The sequence below is a fragment of the Oncorhynchus tshawytscha genome, linkage group LG18, assembly GCF_018296145.1.
Source record: "Oncorhynchus tshawytscha isolate Ot180627B linkage group LG18, Otsh_v2.0, whole genome shotgun sequence".
Taxonomy (NCBI): Eukaryota; Metazoa; Chordata; class Actinopteri; order Salmoniformes; family Salmonidae; genus Oncorhynchus; species Oncorhynchus tshawytscha.
Window position 1 is genome coordinate 9,926,179 of NC_056446.1, and position 25,253 is coordinate 9,951,431.

At 42.1% G+C, this 25,253-nt stretch overlaps 2 protein-coding genes across 3 annotated transcripts in view; one reads left to right on the forward strand and one right to left on the reverse strand.

Moving 5' to 3' along the window:
* Positions 1-7,718, reverse strand: part of LOC112217463 (zinc finger DHHC-type palmitoyltransferase 14) — a 57,184-nt gene extending 49,466 nt beyond the window's left edge. The window contains exons 1-2 of one of the 2 annotated variants that reach the window (XM_024377758.2): positions 7,078-7,717; positions 6,594-6,959 (exon numbers count right to left, since the gene is read on the reverse strand). In XM_024377758.2, coding sequence (XP_024233526.1) covers positions 6,594-6,838 — 245 coding nt within the window. In that variant the 5' untranslated portion in view covers positions 6,839-6,959; positions 7,078-7,717. Of the gene's footprint in view, positions 1-6,593 lie in introns of both variants that reach the window. The other variant, XM_024377759.2, reaches the window with a different exon arrangement.
* Positions 7,719-16,527: 8,809 nt separating this feature from the next.
* On the forward strand, positions 16,528-25,232 carry tmem242 (transmembrane protein 242). Its single transcript, XM_024377760.2, has 4 exons — positions 16,528-16,657; positions 16,868-16,968; positions 23,759-23,896; positions 24,047-25,232. The coding sequence occupies exons 1-4, from the start codon at positions 16,573-16,575 to the stop codon at positions 24,170-24,172; spliced, it is 450 nt and encodes a 149-aa protein (XP_024233528.1). The 5' UTR covers positions 16,528-16,572; the 3' UTR covers positions 24,173-25,232.
* Positions 25,233-25,253: the final 21 nt, after the last annotated feature.

Here is a 25,253-nt window from a genome sequence, read left to right on the forward strand (position 1 = left end):
TCACGCTCTCTGTAGCCGATGTGAGTAAGACCTTTAAAACAGGTCAACATTCACAAGGTTGCAGGCCCAGACGGATTACCAGGACATGTATTCCAAGCGGGCACTGAATTTTGGCCCATTCCTCCTGATAGAGCTGGTGTAACTGAGTCAGGTTTGTAGGCCTCCTTGTTCGCACATGCTTTTTCAGTTCTGCCCACAAATGTTCTATAGCATTGAGGTCAGGGCTTTGTGATGGACACTCCAATACCTTGACTTTGTTGTCCTTAAGCCATTTTGCCACACCTTTGGAAGTATGCTTGGGGTCATTGTCCATTTGGAAGACCCATTTGCAACCAAGCTTCAACTTCCTGACAGATGCCTTGAGATGTTGCCTCAATATATTCACATAATTTTCCTCCCTCAATATGCCATCTATTTTGTGAAGTGCACCAGTCCCTCCTGCAGCAAAGCACCCCCACAACATGATGCTGCCACTCCCGTGCTACGCGGTTGGGATGGTGTTCTTCAGCTTGCAAGCCTCCCCCTTTTCCCTCCAAACATAACGATAGTCATTATGGCCAAACAGTCCTATTTTTGTTTCATCAGACCAGAGGACATTTCTCAGGAAAGTACGATCTTTGTCCCCATATACAGTTGAAAACCGTAGTCTGGCTTTTTAGTGGTGGTTTTGGATCAGTGCCTTCTTCCTTGCTGAGCGGCGTTTCAGGTTATGTCGATATAGGACTCGTTTTACTGTGGATATAGATACTTTTGTACCCGTTTCCTCCAGCATCTTCACAAGGTCCTTTGCTCTTGTTCTGGGATTGATTTGCACTTTTCGGCACCAAAGTACATTCATCTCTAGGAGACAGAACGCGTCTCCTTCCTGAGCGTTATGACGGCTGCATGGTCCCATGGTGTTTATACTTGCATACTATTGTTTGTACAGATGAACGTGGTACCTTCAGGTGTTTGGAAATTGCTCCCAATGATGAACCAGACTTCTGGATGTCTACAATTTTTTTTCTGAGGCCTTGGCTGATTTCTTTTGATTTTCCCATGATGTCAAGCAAAGAGGCACTGAGTTTGAAGGTAGGCCTTGAAATACATCCACAGGTACACATCTTCTAAATCTTCTAAAGCCATGACATCATTTTCGGGAGTGTTCCAAGCTGTTTAAAGGTACAGTCATCTTATTCTATGTAAACTTCTGACCCACTGGAATTGTGATACAGTGAATTATAAGTGAAATTATTATTCTGTAAACAATTGTTAGAAAGATTACTTGTGTCATGCACAAAGTAGATGTCCTAACCGACTTGCCAAAACTATAGTTTGCTAACAAGAAATGTGTGGAGTGGTTGAAAAACTAGTTTTAATGATTCCAACCTAAGTGTATGTAAACTTCCGACTTCAACTGTACATATAAATATATGGATGAGCGATGAGCGAGCGGCATAGGAAAGATGCAATAGATGGTATAAAATACAGTTTACACATATGAGATGAGAAATGCAAGATATGTAAACATTATTAAAGCGGCATTATTAAAGTGACTAGTGATCCATTTATTAAAGTGGCTAATGATTTCAAGTCTGTATGGAGGCAAGCAGCCTCTCTATGTTAGTGATGGCTGTTTAACAGTCTGATGGCCTTGAGATAGAAGCTGTTTTTCAGTCTCTCAGTCCCAGCTTTGATGCGCCTGTACTGACCTCGCCTTCTGGATGGTAGCGGGGTGAACAGGCGGTGGCTCGGGTGGTTGTTGTCCTTGATGATCTTTTTGGCCTTCCTGTGACATCGGGTGGTGTAGGTGTCCTGGAGGGCAGGTAGTTTCCCCCCGGAGATGCGTTGTGCAGACTACACCACCCTCTGGAGAGCCTTGCGGTTGTCGGTGATGCAGTTTCTGTACCAGGCGGTGATACAGACCGACAGGATGCTCTCAATTGTGCAGCTGTAAAAGTTTGTGAGGGTTTTTCTTCAGCCTCCTGTGGTTGAAGAGGCGCTGTTGCGCCTTCTTCACCACGCTGTCTGTGTGGGTGGACCATTTCAGTTTGTCCGTGATGTGTACGTCGAGGACCTTAAAATGTTCCTCCTTTTCCACTGCTGTCCCTTCGATGTGGATAGGGGGGTGTTCCCTCAGCTGTTTCCTGAAGTCCACAATCATCTCCTTTGTTTTGTTGACGTTGAGTGACAGGTTGTTTTCCTGACACCACACTTCGAGTGCTCACACCTCCTCCCTGTAAGCTGTCTCATTGTTGTTGGTATTCAAGCCCACTACTGTTGTGTCGTCTGCAAACTTGATGACTGAATTGGAGGCATGCATGGCCACGCAGTCATGGGTGAATAGGGAGTACAGGAGGGGGCTGAGCACGCACCCTTGTGGTGCCCCAGTGTTGAGGATCAGCAAAGTGGAGATGTTGTTTCCTAACTTCACCACCTGGGGCAGCCTGTCAGGAAGTCCAGGACCCAATACACAGGCTGGGGTTGAGACCCAGGGCCTCCAGCTTGATGATGAGCTTGGTGGGTACTATGGTGTTGAATGCTCAGCTGTTGTCAATAAACAGCATTCTTACATAGGTATTCCTCTTGTCCAGATGGGATAGGGCAGTGTGCAGTGTGATGGCGATTGCATCGTCTGTGGACCTATTGGGGTGGTATGCAAATTAAAGTGGGGCTAGCGTGGCAGGTAAGGTGGAGGTGATATGATCCTTGACTAGTCTCTCAAAGCACATCCTGATGACAGAAGTGAGTGCTATGGGGCAATAGTAATTTAGTTCCGTTACCTTTGCCTTCTTGGGTACGGGAACAATGGTGGCCATCATGAAGCATGTGGGGACAGAAGACTGGGATAGGGAAAGATTGAATAAGTCCGTAAACACACCAGCCAGCTGGTCTGCGCACGCTCTGAGGACGTGGCATGGGATGCCGGCCCAGCCTTGCGAGGCTTAACACGTTTAAATGTTTTTCTCACGTCGGCCACAGAGAAGGAAAGGGGGGGCCCGCAGTCCTTGGTAGCGGGCTGTGCGGTGGCACTGTATTATCCCCAAAGCGGGCAAAGAAGGTGTGTAGTTTGTCTGGAAGAAAGACGTCGGTCACCACATATGTCTCGTGTCTGAGCTGTTGAATTGCCATTCCACTGTCCCTATACCGACATTCTTGTTTGATTGCCTTACGGAGGGAATAACTACACTGTCTGTATTCAGCCATATTCCCAGTCATATTTCCAATGAGCCATATTCCCAGTTCAATTTCCAATGTCCCACTCTGAAGCAGGTGTTCATCAAGGATCTCTCTGTACTTTGCTCCGTTAATCTTTGCCTCGATCCTGACTAGTCTCCCAGTCCCTGTCGCTGAAAAACATACCCACAGCATGATGCTGCCTCTACCATGCTTCACCGTAGGGATGGTGCCAGATTTCCTCCAGACGCTTGGCATTCAGTCCAAAGAGTTCAATATTGGTTTCATCACACCAGAAAATCTTGTTTCTTATGATCTGAGAGTCTTTAGGTGCCTTTTGGCAAACTCCAAGCGGGCTATCATGTGCCTTTTACTGAGGAGTGGCTTCCGTCTGGCCACTCTACAATAAAGGCCTGATTAGGGAGTGCTGCAGAGATGGTTGTCCTTCTGGAAGGTTCTCCCATCTCCACAGAGGAACTCTGGAGCTCTGTCAGAGTAACCACCGGGTTCTTGGTCACCTCTGTGACCCAGGCCCTCCTCACCCGATTGCTCAGTTTGGTTGGCCGGCCGGCCGGCTCTAGGGAGAGTCTTGGTGGTTACAAACTTCTTCCATTTAAGAATGATGGAGGCCCCTGTGTTCTTGGGGACCTTCAATGCTGCAGAAATGTTTTGGTACCCTTACCCAGATCTGTGCCTCGACACAATCCTGGCTTGGTTTTTGCTCTGACATGCACTGTCAACTGTGGGAACTTATATAGACAGGTGTGTGCCTTTCCTAATTTTGTCCAATCAATTGAATTTACCACTGGTGGACTCCAATCAAGTTGTAGAAACATCTCAAGGATGATCAATGGAAACAGGATGCACCTGTGCTCAATTTTGAGTCTCATAGCAAAGGGTCTGAATATGTACAGTACCAGTCAAAAATTTGGACACACCTACTCATTCCAGGGTTTTTCTTTATTTTTACCATTTTCAACATTGTAGAATAATAGTGAATACATCAAAATGATGAAATAACACATATGGAATCATGTAGTAACCAAAAAGGTGTTAAACAAATCAAAACACATTTTATATTTCAGATTCTTCATAGTAACCACCCATTGCCTTGATGACAGCTTTCTTGGCATTATCTCAACTAGTTTCATGTGGTGGTCACCAGGAATACATTTCAGTTGTGCCTTGTTAAAAGTTAATTTGTGTAATTTCTTTCTTTCTTAATGTGTTTGAGCCAATCAGTTGTGTTGTGACAATGTAGGGGTGGTATACAGACGATAGCCCTATTTGGTAAAATACCAAGTCCATATTATGGGAAGAACAGCTCAAGTAAGCAAAAAGAAATTACAACCCATCATTGCTTTAAGACATGAAGGTCAGTCAATCCAGGAACATTTCAAGAACTTTGAAAGTTTCTTCAAGTTCAGTCGCAAAAAACCATCAAGCGCTATGACGCCACAGGAAAGGAAGACCAAGAGTTACCTCTGCTTTAGAGGATAGGTTCATTAGAGTTACCAGCTTCAGAAATTGCAGCCCAAATAAATGCTTCAGAGTTCAAGTAACAGACACATCTCAACATCAACTGTTCAGAGGAGACTGCGTGAAAAAGGTCTCCATGGTCGAATTGCTGCTGAAAAAAAAACACTACTAAAGGACACCAATGAGAAGAAGAGACTTGCTTGGGCCAAGAAACACAAGCAATAGACATTATGACCAGTGGAAATCTGTCCTTTGGTCTGATGAGTCCAAATTTGAGATTGTTGGTTCCAACGTCCGTGTCTTTGTGAGACACAGAGCAGGTAAACGGATGATCTCCGCATGTGTGGTTCCCACCGTGAAGCATGGAGGAGGTGTGATGGTGTGGGGTGCTTTGCTGGTGACACTGTCTGTGATTTGTTTAGAATTCAACGCACACTTCACCAGCTTGGCTACCACAGCATTCTGCAGCGATACACCATCCAATCTGGTTTGTGCTTAGTGGTACTATCATTTGTTTTTCAACGGGACAATGACCCAACACACCTCCAGGCTGTGTAAGGGCTATTTTACCAAGGAGAGTGATGGAGTGCTGCATCAGATGACATGGCCTCCACAATCACCCGACCTCAATCCAATTGAGATGGTTTGGGATGAGTTGGACCGCAGGGTGAAGGAAAAGCAGCCAACAAGTGCTCAGCATATGTGGGAACTCCCTCAAGACGGTTGGAAAAGCATTCCAGGTGAATCTGGTTGAGAGAATGCCAAGAGTGTGCAAAACTGTCATCAAGGCAAAGGGCGGCTACTTTGAAGAATCTAAAATCTTAAATATATTTTGATTTGTTTAACACTTTTTTGGTTACTACATGATTGATTCCATGTGTTATTTCATAGTTTTGATGTTTTCACTATTATTCTACAATGTAGAAAATAGTAAAACTAAAGAAAATTAGTAGGTGGGTCCAAACTTTTCACTGGTACTGTATGTAAATAAGGTATTTCTGTTTTTACTTTTAATACATTTGAAAAAAAATCTAAAAACCTGTTTTTACTTTGTCATTATGGGGTATAGTTTGTAGATTGCTGCAGATTTTTATTTTATCCATTTTAGAATAAGGCTGTAACATAAGAAAATGTGGAAAAGGTCAATGGGTCTGAATACTTCCCGAAGGCACTGTATGTCATTTGGACTGGAAGCTATTGAAAATTAGATCTGTACGTTAATTAATAACCACAGATGTACTAGGCAAACATTTTTGGAGAATCAATTGTGAGGTGTACCTTTGATAAGATATCAAGGAACCCAACATACTTGTCTGTATATCTGTAACTCATATGGACAGTGAGCTATTGAAAATATCAGGAAAAGTTCAGGTGAAAATCAGGGTGGTGAACTGGAATTGTAATGAATGTAGCATGGATGGGTGGGGGTAAGTGACCTCACATTATGTGGCTTTACATCTGCATTTCACCTGGTATATTTGTAGATAGATAGATAGAATATAGCACCCGTAGTAGTTAGAGGTAACTAATAAACATTTTGGGCCCTTTAGCGACTCAAAGCACTACGCAATGTGTAATGTTGATATAGGGCTAACCCTCTTGAATGGGAATGCAACCGATATTGCACTTTTACGATGGCCCCTAAAGCACCTGAGCGCCAGAAATTGCATATCGCCTCCTTTTCGGCTCTGTTAATGGAAGAGTTCGACCATCGGTAAAAAGAAATGGTGTACCTTGCTCTCTACCATCATCTGATTCTAGTTATATAATTATCATCATCCTAGGACCTTGCATCTGAGAGCTATTGACGAATGAACTCCGAATATAATATGATATATTAAAAACAAATTGGCTGCGGTTACATAGCCCACCCCTTGCTCACAAATGTGCTCAGTGCATCACCAGTGAATTACGTTAAGGTCTTGCATGAGCAACTGTAGTGTATAATTTAAACTTACTCGAACGCGAAGAAAAGCCCGCTGGTGACCATGATCAGGACTAGGGTTAGGTAGAAGACCCCGGTCTGCCTCGCCATCATGACCCTTCCATTACAGTAGAATCTATTTCGACCGGGAAAGACCTGCCACTTCCTTCGGGGAATCTTCTTCTTTTTGTGCCCTAAGGTCTCCATAGGTAACGAGTTGCGCGTGCAGATCTGATTATACTGGCATTCCCGCACGGGCTCATCAAGTCCGAGATACATCTGTAAACAGTGCACCTTTTACAACAATACAAAGAATCAAGGGGCAGCTGATAAATGGGGGGTAAAGATGTGCTCCGTGCTTGTTCCAGAGATACTCCTTTGCCACAGAGGTGATGCAATGCTGTCAGAGCAAGAAAAGTTCCGTTACTGAACAATACATTTCCACTACTCAGGTTAGCGGGATAAGAAGAATAAACATCCGGATGATCGTTTATTCAAATAATAAAAACATAGCCTACTTTTTAAATTACGTTTCCTCTTCGGCCTTGCATCCTCCTGAATTTGATCAGATATGCCACTTTGTCTGAGAAAAGAAACATCATTGCCTCAATTGTTTGAATAATACTTCCATTGCGTTTAAAAAAAACTAACTGCCTGTAGCCACCCTAGGCGACCGATGTTACTGTCAAGTGGCCAGATTTATGTAAACACAATGAAAATCAAAAATCTGGAGAGGAAGCGAGAAGAAACCCAGTCATAAATACGTCCTTCGAGTGTCCTTAAAAAGAGAAGAATGCTTTTCACATGCTTTTAGCCACTCAAAGTGTAAAAAATGCAATTCTCCAACGAGAATATCCGACAAATAAATGACGAGGATTTTACTGCAGAATAGCGCCGATTAGATTTCCTAGAAGTGGTGGAACGGCTTTTCTTGCAAGCCGCCAGCGCAATAACGTCGTGCCCTTGCTCTCGAGAACCCAAGGCATTAAACAAGGCATTATGCAAATCACAAAGGTTCTCAGCTATAAACACCATTTACTGATGGGACCATGTAAACTACAATCCCGAAGCTCTGTTTCAACATTTAGAAACATCAATAATCCAACCTGGACTCAGCTGGTAGAGGTAACATAGTACACGTTAATAGTTGTCGCTGGTAGAGGTAACATAGTTGTTAAGATAATGGGCATAATGCCAACCCAGAGATGGCGCTAGTGGGGTACCTATCTAGGATATATAAACAGGTGCATTATGAGTATCTGATTAGGATGTGTGACCTGTAATTTATAATACCTGATTAAAGGATTATGCTAACATTTTTACCACACTCTCTGACATGAGTTATTCCCATATACATAATAACATGGTGTTAGAAGTGGTATGAATATGGAAAATAGGATACGGTATGTGGACAATGTAATCGCTGTCAAATAAACGCAAGTGGGACAGCTGAGCGAGGACAAAGAGCCTGCGATGTCTCTCAGTCAAATTGTTTTTCTGTGATCAGTGGGAGAATTATGAAATCACTACGGGCTTAGATAACATTTTAAAAAGACCTGATTAAAAAAAGACCTGCATGTGTGAGTGGCAACACTGCTTAAGAGAGTGCCATATGCTTCAAAGAATATCCTTGATGTTTTACAAAGACATTTTGAACCCAGTCGTAATGTGATTTATGAAAGATGTATTTTTAACACGTGAACAAACTCAAGCAGAGACTTCTGGTAAAATATGTTGTGAGGCTGCGTCAATTGTCTGATTCATGTTATTTATAATCAATGACAGACAAAATGATCAGAGACAGACTTGTGATTGGGTGTAAAGATAACAGAGTAAGAGCAAGTATGCTGTGCGAACCACAACTTACGCTGTCTAAAGCCATAGATATATGCAAAGCAAGCGAACAGATGCAGATCCAATTAAAAAAGATCAACACTGTCCCTGAACAGGCAGAATCTGTAAATTATGCCACTCAGAACAAATACAGAGACCATGTTGATAAAAAATGGAAACATTCATCGGACAGTGATGTGAGATGGAAAAATACTAAAGATGGTGCATGTACTGTGGATCAACACACGCAAGAGCCAAATGCCCAGCACATGGGGTTGTATGCAAATTCTGTGGAAAAAAATAACAATTTTCCTAAAGTGTGCAGATAAAGGCAAAGTTAAGCTCAGGTTCACAAGTATTACATTTATGGGACATATTTTGACAGCTTAAGGCCTGAAGCCAGACCCCAAGAAGGTGGAGGCAGTACAGCAAATGCCGCCACGTACAGACGCAAAAGCATTTCAGCGACTGCTTGGTTTTGTAAATTACTTAGCCAAATTCTTACCTCCTATGTCTGACGTATGTGAGCCATTGGGTTGGCTGACCAATAAAGAATGTGCTGTGGGCATGGCTTCCTCAACGTGATGATGCATTGGAGCAAATCAAGAAATTGGTAAGCAACCAACCAAGACTGAGGTACTATGACCTCTCTGAAGAAGTGACCCTACAATGTGATGCAAGTGACAAAGGCCTAGGGGCAGCGCTCCTGCAGAAGGGGCAGCCCATTGCATTTGCTTCAAGGACATTGAGACCCACGGAGCAAGGATATTCCTAAATTGAAAAGGAGTGCCTAGCCATAGTGTTCGCCTGTGACCGTTTTGATCAATACCATCATGGCGGGGACTTTATCACGGTGCACACTGATCACAAGTCGCTTGAAGTTATCTTCAAAAATCCTCTTCTGGCCTCCCGGGTGGCGCAGTGGTTAAGGGCGCTGTACTGCCGCGCCAGCTGTGCCACCAGAGACTTCGCGCCCAGGCTCTGTCATAACCGGCCGCGACCGGGAGGTCTGTGGGGCGACGCACAATTGGCCTAGCGTCGTCCGGGTTAGGGAGGGGTTGGCCGGTAGGGATATCCTTGTCTCATTGTGCACCAGCGACTCCTGTGGTGAGCTGGGCACAGTGCGCGCTAACCAAGGTTGCCAGGTGCACAGTGTTTCCTCCGACACATTGGTGCGGCTGGCTTCCGGGTTGGATGCGCGCTGTGTTAAGAAGCAGTGCGGCTTGGTTGGGTTGTGTATCGGAGAACACATGACTTTCAACCTTCATCTCTCCTGAGCCCCTATGGGAGTTGCAGCGATGAGACAAGATAGTAGCTACTAAACAATTGGATACCATGAAATTGGGGAGAAAAAAACGGGGTAAAAAAAAAGCGACTTCAAAGGTTGATGCTAAATCTTCAGCGTTATCAGGACATCACAAGGCTGCTTCCGACTGTTCTACGACAGATGCCAGGAGATGACACTGTCGTAGTCCATGTGGGGTCAAACAACAGGAGGGCTAGCTCAGAACATTTGAAAATTGATTTTAAAGAACTGATGTTAGCATTAAGACTCCAAAAAATGGGCAATCAGTTCAGGTCCATTACCACCGTTGGGCCGCATGTGTGAAAGATTCAGTAGACTGCTGGCATTACACATCTGGCTAAAATATTACTGTAGCTCTGCTGGAGTCACTTTTATTGATAACTTTGACACCTTCTGGAAACAGAAGATACTCTGCAGGAATGACGGAGTCCATCCAAATCATCATGGCTCCTGGACTCTGCCCACACATTTCAAGGCTGCTTTGAAACAATGACTTTTCAATGATCCAAGGCCAGCTCAGTTAGTCCCTACAATTGTGACAATGAGTTGTCATAATGCTGCATCTAATGTACATGATCCTAGAGGCATTGGCAAACACAATGTAAGTAACTTAATTTATGTGACCCTAATTGCACCGAATACCTCTGTTTATCCTACAGCCATTGTATGCAGTAATCATGAACCAGTTACACTGTTAGCACTGAGGTGCTGTGCCCTAGTAGGAAGACCACTTAGTGCAGGGTGAGCTGCACAATCAGCTCCAATATAAATAATATGAGCAAGTGTACTTCTGATGAGGTTCCCAGTAAAGCATTAAAAACAATCAAGCAAACCATAAAAGTGCTTAAAATAGCTCATATTAACATATGCAGCCTGAGCAACAAGGTCCATGAAGTCAATAACTTGCTTGTAACAGATGACATTCATATTCTGACTATATCTGAAACTCACTTAGATAATACCTTTGATACAGTGGTAGCAATACATGGTTATAACGACTATCGAAAAGACAGAAATGCCAACGGGGGCGGTGTTGCGGTCTGTATTCAGAACCACATTCCTGTAAAGCTTAGAGAAGATCTAATATTAAATACTGTTGAAGTAATATGGCTACAGGTTCATCTGCCTCACCTAAAGCCCGTTCTTGTGGGAAGCTGCTATAGACCATCAAGTGCTAACAGTCAGTATCTGGATAATTGTGAAATGCTTGATAATGTATGTGATATAAGCAGATAAGTATATTTCTAGGTGATTTTAAATATTGATTGGCTTTCATTTAGCTGCCCACTCAGGAAAAAAACTTCAAACTGTAACCAGTGCCTGCAACCTGGTTCAGGTTGTCAGTCAACCTACCAGGATAGTTACAAAGAACACAGGAATTAAATCCTTAACATGTATTGATCACATCTTTACTAATGCTGCAGAATTTTTCTTTAAAGCTTTATCCAAATCCATAGGATGTAGTGATCACAATATAATATAATATAATACAATACAATATTTAGAAAAAACAAAGTTCCAAAGGCTGGACCTAATATAGTGTATAAGAGGTCATACAATAAGTTTTGTAGTGAATCATATGTTGTTGATGTAAATAATATTTGCTGGACTGTGGTGTATAATGAGGAGAAACCAGACGCTGCACTTGACACATTTATGAAATTGCTTATTCCAGTTACTAATAAGCACCTACCCATTAAGAAAATGACTGTAAAAACTGTTAAATCCCCCTGGATTGATGAGGAATTGAAAAATTGTGTGGTTGAGAGGGATGAGGCAAAAGGTATGGCAAATAAGTCTGGTAGCCTAACTGATTGGCAAACGTTCTGCAAATTAAGAAATCATGTGACTAAACTAAATAAACTATAATATGAAACAAAGATAAATTATATAAAGAATGATAGTAAAAGGCTTTGGGGCACCTTAAATTACATTCATTGAATCAGATGGCTCATTCATCAAAGCCAACTGATATTGCCAACTACTTGAATGACTTTTTCATTGGCAAGATAAGCAAATTTAGGGATGACATGCCAGCAACAAACGCTGACACTACACATCCAAGTATATCGGACCAAATTGTGAAAGACGGTAATTGTACTTTTGAATTATTTTGAATTAAAGTCAGTGTGGAAGAGTTGAAAAAAGTATTGTTGTCTATCAACAATGACAAGCCACCGGGGTCTGACAGTATGGATGGAAAATTACTGAGGATAATAGCAGACGATATTACCACTCAGAAATTGATACAATTATTGTGGGGGTTGTTAGACTTCAGTGCAGCTTTTGACATTATCGATCATAGTTTGCTGCTGGAAAAACATATGTGTTATGGCTTTACACCCCTTGCTATAATGTGGATAAAGAGTTACTTGTCTAACAGAACACGGAGGGTGTTCTTCAATCGAAGCCTCTCAAACATAATCCAGGTAGAATCAGGAATTCCCCAGGGTAGCTGTTTAGGCCCCTTTCTTTTTTCAATCTTTACTAACGACATGCCACTGATTATGAGTAAAGCCAGAGTGTCTATGTATGCGGATGACTCAACACTATACAGCTAACACAGTGACTGAAAGGACTGCAACACTTAAAAAAGAGTTGCAATTAGTTTCAGAGTGGGTGGCAAGTAATAAGTTAGCCCTAAATATTTCCCAAACTAAAATCATTGTATTTGGAACAAATCATTCACTAAACCTCAACTAAATCTTGTAATAAATAATGTGGACATTGTGCAAGTTGAGATGACTAAACTGCTTGGAGTAACCCTGGATTGTAAACTTTCATGGTCAAAGCATATTTATACAACAGAAGCTAAGATTGGGAGAAATCTGTCCATAATAAAGCGTTACTCTGCCTTCTTAACAACACTAGCAACAAGGAAGGTCCTAAAGGCCCTAGTTTTGTCGCACCTTGACAACTGTTCAGTCGTGTGGTCAGGTGCCATAAAAAAAGGACTTTGCAATTGCAATTGGCTCAGAACATGGCAGCATGGCTGGCCCTTGGATGTACACAGAGCGCTAATATTAATAATATGCATGTCAATCTCTCCTGGCTCTCTCCTGGCTCTCCTGGCTCAAAGTGGGCCTGAGGGCACACAGTGTGTTGTAAAATCTGTGAATGTATTGTAATGTTTTTAAAAATGGTATAAACTACCTTAATTTTGCTGGACCCCTCAAAGAGTGCTAATGGGGATCCATAATAAATACAAACTACAGGTAGTATACAAGAAAGGAGTAGAGCTTCACATTGCAGATTTCTTGTCTAGAGCAGCACTACCAACAGCTAGTTACCTGCAATATCGGACAAATGAGACAGTATATGCTCTACAGGCTGAGGTTGAAGATGTGTACTATGCTACTGATCAAAACATCTCCCCACAGACAAAGGATGCTAATCAAAGCTCATTCAGCAGAGGACAAGACTTCACAAATTCTTCAGTCTTTTATCCTAATGGGTTGGCCAGATACAAGAAAGAGTACACCCATCCTGGTGAAGGACTACTGGACATACAGAGACTAATTCACAATGTAGGAAGAGGTTGTCTACAAAGGCGACAGGGTGGTAGTGCCAGACACTCTACACCCAAGGATTCTCTCTCATACCCATGCAGAGCACTCAGGGGTCGAAGCAAGTATCAGCAAAGCCAGAGACTCAGTATTCCGGCCCAACATGACCCAAGAAATTAAACATTTTGTGGCTGTGTGCAGCATATGTAATGCTAATCTACCTAAGCATCAAAAGGAAACGCTGCACCCACATGACATACCAGCACGTCCTTGGTCTAAAGTGGGAATGGATTTGTTCACAGTAAAGAACGTTCCTTTTCTGATTATAGTGGATTAATATTTTGATTTTTGGGAGGTGGAGAAATTCATTGACACAGCATCAGACTAACATCGAATCAAGCACATCAAGACCGTTGTGAAGAGGGCACGACAAAACCTATTCCCCCTCAGGAGACCGAAAAGATTTGGCATGGATTTGGTTTAGATCCTCAAAAGGTTTTACAGCTGCACCATCGAGAGCATCCTGACGGGTTTCATCTCTGCCTGGTATTGCAACTACTCGGCCTCTGACCGCAAGACACTACAGAGGGTAGTGCGTACGGCCCAGTACATCACCGGGGCCAAGCTTCCTGCCATCCAGGACCTCTATACCAGCCGGTGTCAGAGGAAGGCTCTAAAAACTATCAATGACTCCAGCCACCCTAGTCATAGACTGTCCTCTCTGCTATCGCACGGCAAACGGTACCAGACCGCCGGTCCAAGAGGCTTCTAAACAGCTTCTACCCACAAGTCATAAGACCCCCGAACAGCTAATCAAATGGCTACCCAGTCTATTTGCACCCCCACACTGTTGCTACTCTCTGTTATTATCTATGAATAGCCACTTTAATAACCCTACCTGCATGTACATAATTACCTCAACACTGGTGCCCAGCACATTGACTCTGAACCGGTACCCCCTGCAGGTAGCTTAGTGGTTAGAGCGTTGGACTAGTAACCGAAAGGTTGCAAGATTGAATCCCTGAGCCGACAAGGTAAAAATCTGTCGTTCTGACCCAGAACAAGGCAGTAAACTCACTGTTCCTAGGCCGTCATTTCTTAACTGACTTGCCTAGTTGAATAAAGTTAAAATAAAAAAGTAATACAAATATAGCCCTGCTATTGTTATTTACTGCTGCTCTTTAATTATTTGTTTTTCTTATCACTTACTTTTTTTATATAGGTATTTTCTTAAACTGCATTGTTGGTTAAGGGCTTGTAAGTAAGCATTTCACTGTTGTATTCGGCGCATGTGACAAATAACATTTTATTTGATTATACATTTTTATTTGAAACCCAGGTCCAGCGACTGTCAACCCAACACCTTTAACCGTTACACCAAGATGAGGTCTTGTGTTAAGGTCGCTAGAAGGCAAGGGGTTAAGGTTAGGGGAAGGGTCAGCTAACATGCTAAGTAGTTGCAAAGTAGCTAAAAAAGTAGCAAGTAGTTGCTAATTAGCTAAAATGCTAAAGTTGTCCTTGATGAGACTTAAACATGCAACCATCGCGTTGATAGACGTTTGAGTTATATTCCTACTCATCCACCCCGACCAACCACCCTCCTTTCATTTTTGCCTTAAGTAACCTGTCTTATGTTACCATACCAAACGGATTTACATTGCCCAGGTTTACGTTTACTATGTTACGTGTAATCTATGAGACCTGGCAGAAAATCACTTGGAATAGGGTTTACAAAACATGGAACTTATCAGAAACAATCTTTCAAACTAAAAATATACACTTACTGTAGCAGGTTTGCACAGATCCATAAGGCTATGTGTGCCTCCAGCCTACGAACTACACTTTCGCTAATTGCATCTTTAATTTAACCTTTTGTTTTTGAAAAATACTTATTGCTGATATGAAATATACATTCCTTATGTTTCCAAAACCAGTGGGATGCATGCCAGCAAAGTCACTACACAACACAACACAACACAACACATTACAACACTAAACCATACATTAATTGCAGTGTAATGGCGACAAACGGTGCCCACAAACTGTTAGGGCCAACATAAAGCCATCCCAACAGCAGTCCCAACATCTTACCACTGGCTATCACTGGCCTCTTACACTTGTCATTGACATAAAGTCCCCATGAGTGACAGAACACTGAGCTAATTACGAGACACAGTGCTTTGTATTTTCTGCTCACTTGCCCCAACACCACAGAAAGCACCGAGCTAGGCTGAAACACCTGCATTTTGGAGCTGCCTTACTCAAGAAAACAAAAGAGACCATATTTGTATGCAGCTTTATTAACTCAATGATATATATTATTTTACATTGTTTGCAAACTGATATGTGGCAAGTATTAATGCCAAAATAACATGCAAAACAGGCTCTGCCCCACCTGTTTGAATGAAGGGTCGTCACTGGCTCTTCAGAAAACTCCCCCGACCAGAAGATACTGTATTTTCATGAATAGACGCTACAGGTAGTGGGCTAGTGATGTCCAGCAGGATGCTTTGATACATCTCATATTATCCCAATTATTATAGGACAACATCATAGTCTCGTTGTGGAGCGCATTTTTGTGTTCATTGTTTGAAAGCATGGGACATTTGTATGACTAAAAGGACAGCCCGCCCAGTCTCACGATGCTGCTGCCTATAATGTAATGCAGCTCCTACAAACACATGTGAGCGAGCACACGTTAGTGGACAGATACGAGCGCACGCAAGTAGTGTAGGGGTGGAATAAGTACCCAGTCGTCATACTTGAGTAAAAGTAAAGATACCTCAATAGAAAATGACTCAAGCAAAAGTGAAAGTCACCCAGTAATTTGTGTTTAGTGAGAATTTGTGTTTAGTGAGACAGACCGGTCAGAGGCAGTAACTGTTAGGGATGACCAGGGATGTTCTCGTGATTAAGTCCGTGAATTTGACAATTTTCCTGTTCTGCTAAGCATTCGAAATGTAATGAGTACTTTTGGGTGTTAATGTATGGCGTAAATAGTACATTTATTTTCTTTAGGAATGTAGGGGAGTAAAAGTTAACAAAAATATAAATAGTAAAGCAAAGTGTACATACCCCACAAAAAATACTTAAGTAAAAATACTTTAAAGTACTACTTAAGTACTTTACACCACTGACGTAGTGTCATGGGAATCGTTGTACCCGTACATGTATTTAACTCTCAAATGGAAATATACATTCCCATGTTCAAATGCACAGTACTGAATCATTATACTACGATGTATTGATTCGGTAGCCCTAAAATGGCTTAGATTTTCGTGACAGAACGTTAAAAACGAATTAAATGTTCCTAGCATGTTTCCACCGGAATTCTTTAAGTGACGGACAGAGGCTTGCCTTTTTACAAAATGACAGCTGAGAAAGAAAACACGAGTTTGAATGTCACTACTGCAATTGTGACAGATAACGACGACAAACTACAGCTAATGAAAGGCAAGCGACTGCTTATTTAACAATTGTTTCACTGTTTGCACAGTTAATTCGGTTTTTGTATTGCTGCTGTTAGCTACATTAGCTTGACCCTGACAGACTCACTGCAAATGATTTGAATTATTGGTTAGCTAGTACAGTAGCTAGTATAGTTGATTACTCACCTGATCATTTTTTGAGACCCATAACCAACGTCCCATCGACCTTTTTCAGGTGCAGCTTTCCTGACGACTGTCGCATCTGCTGGGATGATAGCAGGATTCGGTTCCACGTTAGCCTTGGCCAAGAAAAAGAGTCCAGGCTGGTTTAGCAAGGTAGCTATGATTTGATATAGCTACAGCATTACATACAGGTTAAGTTACATTCATGTTAGTCTTGACCCATGACGAAGTGATATTATATAGGGCTGGGCTACATAATGACAATGTCTGAAATGTAAGGCATTAATTGCATTCCATGACCTCCATGTATGCAAGGCAAGCACAACTGTATCTTTATGGCACAGCACAATTGGTAGCAAGTGTGCTTACCCTGTAACTGCTGTTCCTACAAAATGGCTACATTGGTGGGATAATGTTTACATTTTGGTAATTTAGTAGACACTCTTATCCAGAGTGACTTACAGGAGCAATCAGTGTTAAATGCCTTGCGCAAGGGCACATCAACAGATTTTTCACCTAGTCTGCTTGGGGATTCGAACAGTTACAGTATTTAGGACACCCAATAAGCTGTCCTAACCAGTTAAGTTACCAGCAGGTGTCTTGATAATAGAAAATTGCAGCGAGTCAGTGGTTTCTGTCACATGCAATTGCTTTTGAGTTAATAATGTTTTGATATTTTATCAATCCATAAATAATCTAGATTTACATGTAACAGTAGTATCTCTTGACAATTTCACAAGACATATTTTACCTGACATGCCTAAATACTTATAAACACTAGGCTAATAAATACATGATTTTCTTTGGATTATTTAATTACTTAGTTCATGTTATTTCAAGTTATCCATTTGGAACGCCACATCACGTTGTTAAAAATATCCCTCAATTGGGCATGCCTATAAATTATGCAATTGAAGGCATCTGTAGTGCTTATGTTAACTTTGATAGTGTTTGATGAAAATGATGGCCTGTCAACGTTGTATGCAACATTATCGGCAAGTGACTTGATGCCTACCGTGCCAAAGCAATTTAGTTGTTAAACGGGAGTGACGATGAGTGTGTTGATAACGGTAATATTGTGCAAATTACACTTTTAACAACCATAAACATGTGATTAAAAAGGCTATGCATGGCAATAATTAAGATCCTGTCAAGCAAATTTTTTATAAAAAGCTTTATCATTACAACATTTGATGTATGCTCACATTCACTGTCGTGGTCTGAAGTATGCTGTATAGACCCCTTTCTGTGTTTGCAAAGATTTCCACACTAGGGCGATGCACGCAAGTTGGTGGCAGAACAAGGGGGAGGGAGTTCTTACAGAACAGCAGCAAAGAAAAGGCTCTATTTACATGTTGCTTGTGAGTGCATTTCACACTACTTTTGCATTATAATTGGATTTTAAGGATCGTATGAATGTCCTGCTTAGGGCTGTTGCTATGACCAAATTATCGCCACACCGGCGGTCACGAGTCATCATCAAATGTATTTATATAGCCCTTTGTACATCAGCTGATCTCTCAAAGTGCTGTACAGAAACCCAGCCTAAAACCCCAAACAGCAAGCAATGCGGGTGTAGAAGCACGGTGGCTAGGAAAAACTCCATAGAAAGGCCAAAACCTAGGAAGAAACCTAGAGAGGAACCAGGCTATGTGGGGTGGCCAGTCCTCTTCTGGCTGTGCCGGGTGGAGATTATAACAGAACATGGCCAAGATGTTCAAATGTTCATAAATGACCAGCATGGTTGTATAATAATAAGGCAGAACAGTTGAAACTGGAGCAGCAGCACGGTCAGATGGACTGGGGACAGCAAGGAGTCATCATGTCAGGTAGTCCTGGGACATGGTCCTAGGGCTCAGGTCCTCCGAGAGAGAGAAAGAAAGAGAGAATTAGAGAGAGCATATGTGGGGTGGCCAGTCCTCTTCTGGCTGTGCCGGGTGGAGATTTTAACAGAACATGGCCAAGATGTTCAAATGTTCATAAATGACCAGCATGGTCAAATAATAATAAGGCAGAACAGTTGAAACTGGAGCAGCAGCACGGCCAGGTGGACTGGGGACAGCAAGGAGTCATCATGTCAGGTAGTCCTGGGGTATGGTCCTAGGGCTCAGGTCCTCCGAGAGAGAGAAAGAGAGAGAGAAGGAGAGAATTAGAGAATTCGGACAGGAGAAGTACTCCAGATATAACAAACTGACCCTAGCCCCCCGACACAAACTACTGAAGCATAAATACTGGAGGCTGAGACGGGAGGGGACAGGAGACACTGTGGCCCCATCCGAGGACACCCCCGGACAGGGCCAAACAGGAAGGATATAACCCCACCCACTTTGCCAAAGCACAGCCCCCACACCACTAGAGGGATATCTTCAACCACCAACTTACCATCCTGAGACAAGGCTGAGTATAGCCCACAAAAATCTCTGCCATGGCACAACCCAAGGGGGGGGCGCCAACCCAGACAGGATGACCACATCATGAACGCAGTCAATGAACGCAGAGTCATGAATGCAGTCAAATTCCATGTTGCCATTTAGTCACGGTAATTAGGCTTCTCCAAGCTGATACTGCTCATTAGTAGCCTGCCAAACTTGCTAACTGCCTGGTACTCAGCACTCTTGTCCCTCTAATCACCTGACATCAATGCAAATGTAATCGAAAATCGTTTCATGAGCTCATGTTGCGCAACATTTCTATAGGCTATGCAATTGGGCGAGAAAACAGAGTGATGACCTCTACTAAAAAGAGGGTCGTCCCATTAGCTTTCTATAGACTAGGCCTACTATATTTATTTATTTATCAAATTCCTAATATTAAGCACATTGTTTATCTTTACAACAGGAGTATAGCCAACCTGGCTGCATGAAAATAACCCACAGGAAAAGCATCCTCCATTCGTTATTTAAAAGCATAGATGACATGTATTTTATTTCCCACTGCCCCTGTTTCGAGATGGGTGCATGATGATGGGCCACTCTAAATTGAGCATTACAGCCACAAAGGGGATGCCACCGTAAAATTCCAGGCATTATCACATGCTTGTCAAGTTGTGAATGAGAGACTATTGAAATATGTACAGCCTACTCAAAAAACAAAGCAGAGCTCATGCCTTTCAAGCAAGTTTTTTTCAAATCATCATTAGTCTCATCATGCAGCCTTACAATGTATTAAAAATCCAAACATATAGCCCAACGTTTGAAGAACAACTAAAGTTACATTAATAACTCTAAATTAAGCCTATAGAAGTACCTATTTATTTGTTAACCGCTCATTAGAGTAGCCGTGTGTGCGCACTTCCTCAAATCATTTGGAGAAAATATCCTTTCTATTTTATTCAGCTTTGTTCAATTTGATTCTTTATACTTTAAAATAATGCCACGGAATTCTAAGCCAATTTTGTCAGTTAAATTAACTTGTGTAGCCCACAGCCATTTGGCATAGCCACACCAGGACCTAACATAAGAACAACTCAAGAGTATGCTATTCTTCTGAAATAGACTACATTTTCTTCATATCATGCCTCTTTAAACGTGTATAAAATAAATCATGGATTTATTGTGAAGGTTATATTACATGGATTTGTTAGACTTTTAAAAATGTAGATGTTCCAAAGGTCTGCATCAGTGGCTTGTGTCGAAGCCAGGAGATGCTAAATGTGTTTGTTAATAATTAACGGTCAATTACCGTGAGACCAACCGTTATTTGCCTGACAATCATTGGCTGACAAAGTTTTGTGACCGCCCTAGTCCTGCTTAATATAATGTTTGTGTCATCACCGCAAATCAACTGCATTATACTGAAACACTTCAACCAGTAAAATCTCTTTGGCTAGCTTTTGATACAGCCTATATCAATGAGCGTTAGCATTCGAGCTAACAATTGCTACACCCAAAATAGTTATTTTGCAAAGATCAAACAAATATAATCTTAGCGACTATTAAAACAGAAATCTAAACATCATTGTAAGTGTATGAGAACTCCAACAATGTATTTTGTGAAGTAAAGAGTTGTAAATCTATGTTGAATGGGTGCAGATGGAGATGGCTTTCTTACTGCCAGCAAGAGTTGAGCGCGTCAGTGTGTTGTGTACTGGAAAGGGGTCTATAGAGTTCACAGCTGGCGATGCCTCATCGTGATTGGTTATTCCCCATAATTTGCAACAATCACAATGAGGCATTGCCATCTTTCCTTTTGTGGTACCTCAAACGGTCTGATTACCAGCTGAGAAATGTTACTTTGAGCGGAGAGATTTTTTTTAGTCTTTAAACAGGCTTTAACAGGATTCCTAGGAACTTTTCTGAGATGCTTTGTGAGTACAGGCCCAGGGCTCTGGACTAAGTGGTGCACTATTTAGGGAATAGGGTGTCATTTGGGACAGTCACAAGTTCTGAGCTGATATGAAGTTATGAAGATATACTTGGCCCAGCAGCATAGTGGTGCCTTTGTTGGATTTTTAAGTTTATTTTTAAGCCCATAGGGCCATCTTTGTAAACATCAATCTCAGCCGAATATGCCTTGTAAAGTGGTCAAATTAGATTTAGTGCTTTGTAAGAGGTATGCGGTTGTGAGGTCACACTGGCTGGCTGGAGTGCTTCTTTCACAGAGAACAGAGATGGACTGTAGAGATTGTCCAGAACCTGATGAGATTGCTAGACAGTTAACATGTCACTGTTATGTTAATGGAGGCACTGTAAAGAGAAGATACCAAGGCTTGTTTGACATGGAACCAGGGCTGTCTCTGGTATCTCATACATGAATCTGGCAACTCTCATATGTAGAGTTGGCTGGTTTTGAGGAGAGAGTTTGCAAATTAGTGACCAAACTCCATAAGACATGTTTGTAGCACACTCACAGGACCGCTCATACCCATCAGAGCAAAACAACTCGTAAAGGATCAGACGTAAAATAAGACCGTTGGTAACATTATATGCAACACTAGGGATAGGCAGCTGATGTTGATGGACACTGACTAGCCTACATCAAATCAAATCTCTTCAGGCAGCCTTTTAACCATCTAGGAAGAGCTACAGTGAGTCTGGCCAAACTCTAATAATAGCTAATCTAATGAGCAGGCCACATGGACAATAATTACATTAAGAGGTAATAATATTAGTAACCTGCGTCTGGTTTCTAAACCGCTTCTTCAGTCTTGGATGCATCCCAAATGGTACACTTTTCCCTGCATAGTGCATTGCTTTTGACCAGAGGCCTGGTTAAAAGTAGTGCACTATATAAGGAATAGGGTGCCATTTGTGACGTAACCTTGAAATACAGCTCCTCTTCCAGGTTAGGTTTAGAGTTTCTCTTTCAGTTAGATAAATTCCGTTCGCAGGGTGGCTAACAGTTTTTACCTCCTTTAAGATGTTGTTTTCTGCTCACTTTGGGCCCATGTGTAGATCAACTCATGTACAGTGGGTATAATAAGTATTCACCCACTTTTGATTTTTTTCACATTTTGTTATGTTACAAAGTTGGATAAAACATTTAAAAAATATATTTTTTGATCTACACAAAATACTCTGTTGAAGTAGAATAAAAACGTGGATATTGTTTTTTAAATAAAATAAAATACTAATATATAATATATATAACTAATATATAATATGATAAGCTAAGAATTCACCCCATGTTAGAAACACCTTTTGGCAGTGAACAGGGCTGTGAGTCTTATAAGAGCTTTGAACAATTTAATTTGTTCTTCAAGCTCTGTCATGGTTTTGGGTATCATGGCTAGACAGCAATTTAAGTCTTCCCATAGATTTTTAAAGCGGATTTAAAATCTCAGGAACATTCACTGTCTTCTTGGTAAGCAACCAGTGTAGGTTATTGTCCAACTGAAAGGTGAAGTCCTCTCCCTGTGTCTGCTGTAAAGCAGTCTGAAGCTGGTTTCCCTCTTGGATTTTGCCTGTTCTTAAGCTCCATCCTGTTTATTTTTATCCTGAAAAACTCCCGTCTTTTGACAATGTCAAGCATACCATGAGGCAGCCATCACCATGCTTGAAAATAAGGAGGCAGTTACTCAGGGATGGGATGTTTGCCCCAAGCACAAAGTTTTGCATTTATGCCTGAAAGTTTATTCCTTTGCTTTAAAAAAAAATACTTTAGTGCCTTGTTCCATACAGGATACATGTTTTGGAATATTTGTATTCCGTATTCTTTTCACTCTGGCATTTAGGTTAATTATGTGGAGTAACTACAAGCAACAAAGCAATTCTCTACCCTCACCGGAATGCTTTCGCCCTTGGGGCATAGACAGGAAAAAGGAAGATAGGGCGGCGACTCTGGGAATAGAGTGCCAGTACCCTTATGCACGCTCTGTTTTGACAGTTTTTCTTGGAGAAGTGGTATGACTAAACCGATTGTTCCTCCTTACACTCTGTGATACTGGCTCTAGCCACTAAAAAGCAATATTCCTCAGTCTTTCGCTCTACTGCCAGTGGCGTAACCCTAAGCAGACTGTACTCTACCAGCAACTGTTTGTGCCCGCAGTCTGCCCAGGTTAATGTACCTGGCCCCTGTCGACATTCTCATGTGAGATTATGTGAGCTGAATTGGGCTTCCCCTCACTTTGTAATCACCCACCCCCCTCCCTCTTGGTGCATACTCCCTGTTTCGTCTCTGAGGATTGGGACTACCCAGGCTTCGAAGAGCATGTTTTGCAGCCATATCCCCATAGTGATACATTGAAACAAGTAACTCCGGTTCTCTGATGAGTGAGATGTAGCACCGCATTCCCCTGGTTGCAAGAGCGTGAGAAAGAGAAGCGGGAGAGAGGCTCCTTATAAGGAAGTGCCATTCTACCCATCTGTCTCCAACAGATGCTTTTGATAGGTCCTTCGAGTTGGTGATAAAGCTCACTCTACAGAGAACTGGGGTTGCGAAAGTAACCTTAAGTTTGGAACCATGTGTAGAGCAACTCTTGTGTGTATGTATGTGTTCTCTCAAGGGAACAATGGCCACTGCTGCATTACCGGAGACTGGGGCGTCCCTGGCTCTCCGTGCCCTGGGGTGGGGCTCTCTCTACGCCTGGTGTGGAGTGGGCCTGCTCAGTGTCGCAGTCTGGAAAGCCACGGGGGTCCATAGTGTACGTATTAACCATCTCATGGTCTTGCCCTCATCATTCCATCGGAAAAGCATGAAAGACTAACAACACCTTTTAACTAACACTCAGTAAATGTAAACAAATAAAGTCCATGCATGTACTGCTCAAGAAACCTCCACTTCATCTTCACAGCTAACAGAGTTCAGGCAGAAGATGCAGTCTGTTTTCCCAGCTATTCCCAAAAACGAGGAAGGACCTGCCAACTCGGAGGAATGGGACTCCATCTTCAAGTCTAAAGAGAACAACGGATCTAGCTGACATTCTCCCTGTCTGGTTCAGGGCAGCCTTAATAAACCACTGATTTAAACAATTACTGTGGCATGGGCTGAGAAGGAAAGGAACTTGGAATCCAGTGGCTGTACTTGCAGGTTACTGGGCTCATTCACCGATGCTCATCTGAAGTCCATGCAGAGTACTCCTGAACTAAACTAATGGATGTTTGAGGCATCATGGTTAATCTTAATTTCTGATTTGAGGCTTAATATTTAAGATCACAGGAGCACAGGACTGTCTTGTACTAGTATAGGAGTTAGGCTTAGTGCCAGTCTGTGCTCTTGCCAACTCCATTGCTCATTGTCAAGCAAAATATTTTTGTCATGCCAATGAGTGACAATTTAACATGATAGCACAAACAGACTAGCACAGTATTCCTAGGCAGCAACTGCTTTCTAATATTGTAATCTCTGTGGCTGTTTGGATTTCTTCATGGTTCATCATGATATAATTGACACTTCTATTTTTGTTCTATGAAACTAAAAAAGCTAAGTGTGTTTGCAGTTCTGAAGACAGTGAAGGCTGGCCAGCTGAATGTGAGGCACCTGTCTGGTTTCACTTAAAACAGACCCATCATCCAATGTAACACCTATTTAAGTGTTTGCCGTCAGCTATTCCCATGAAAGACGAGTATCAAAGCGAGAACCGACCTGAACTATTTTAAACTGTCCTGCTAGCCGTAGAAATACGTGTGCGTCATCCTAAATGTGCTTGTGACTGCTGCCCCTGATGTTTTCACACACAAAGTTGAATGAGTGCGTCATGCAAACATTTGATGCCACAGCTGTGATGTGGAGCACGGTGTTGGTTACACAGAGAAGTGTCAGTTCAGCTGTATGTTATCTGTTGTGCATATGATCGTTCCTTGCCCGCTGTGCTAAATAAACCTCTGTACTTACCTACAGTCTGATAGGTTGCAGATGCTTTTATCCAAAGCGACTTAGTCATGAATGCATGCATTTTTTTTTTTACATGGTTGGTTGTGATACTTTGTAGAGGAGATTCTTGGACAATGGAAGTGAATAAAAACGTTTGGCCATATTCATTCTGCCACGATTCTCCAGTT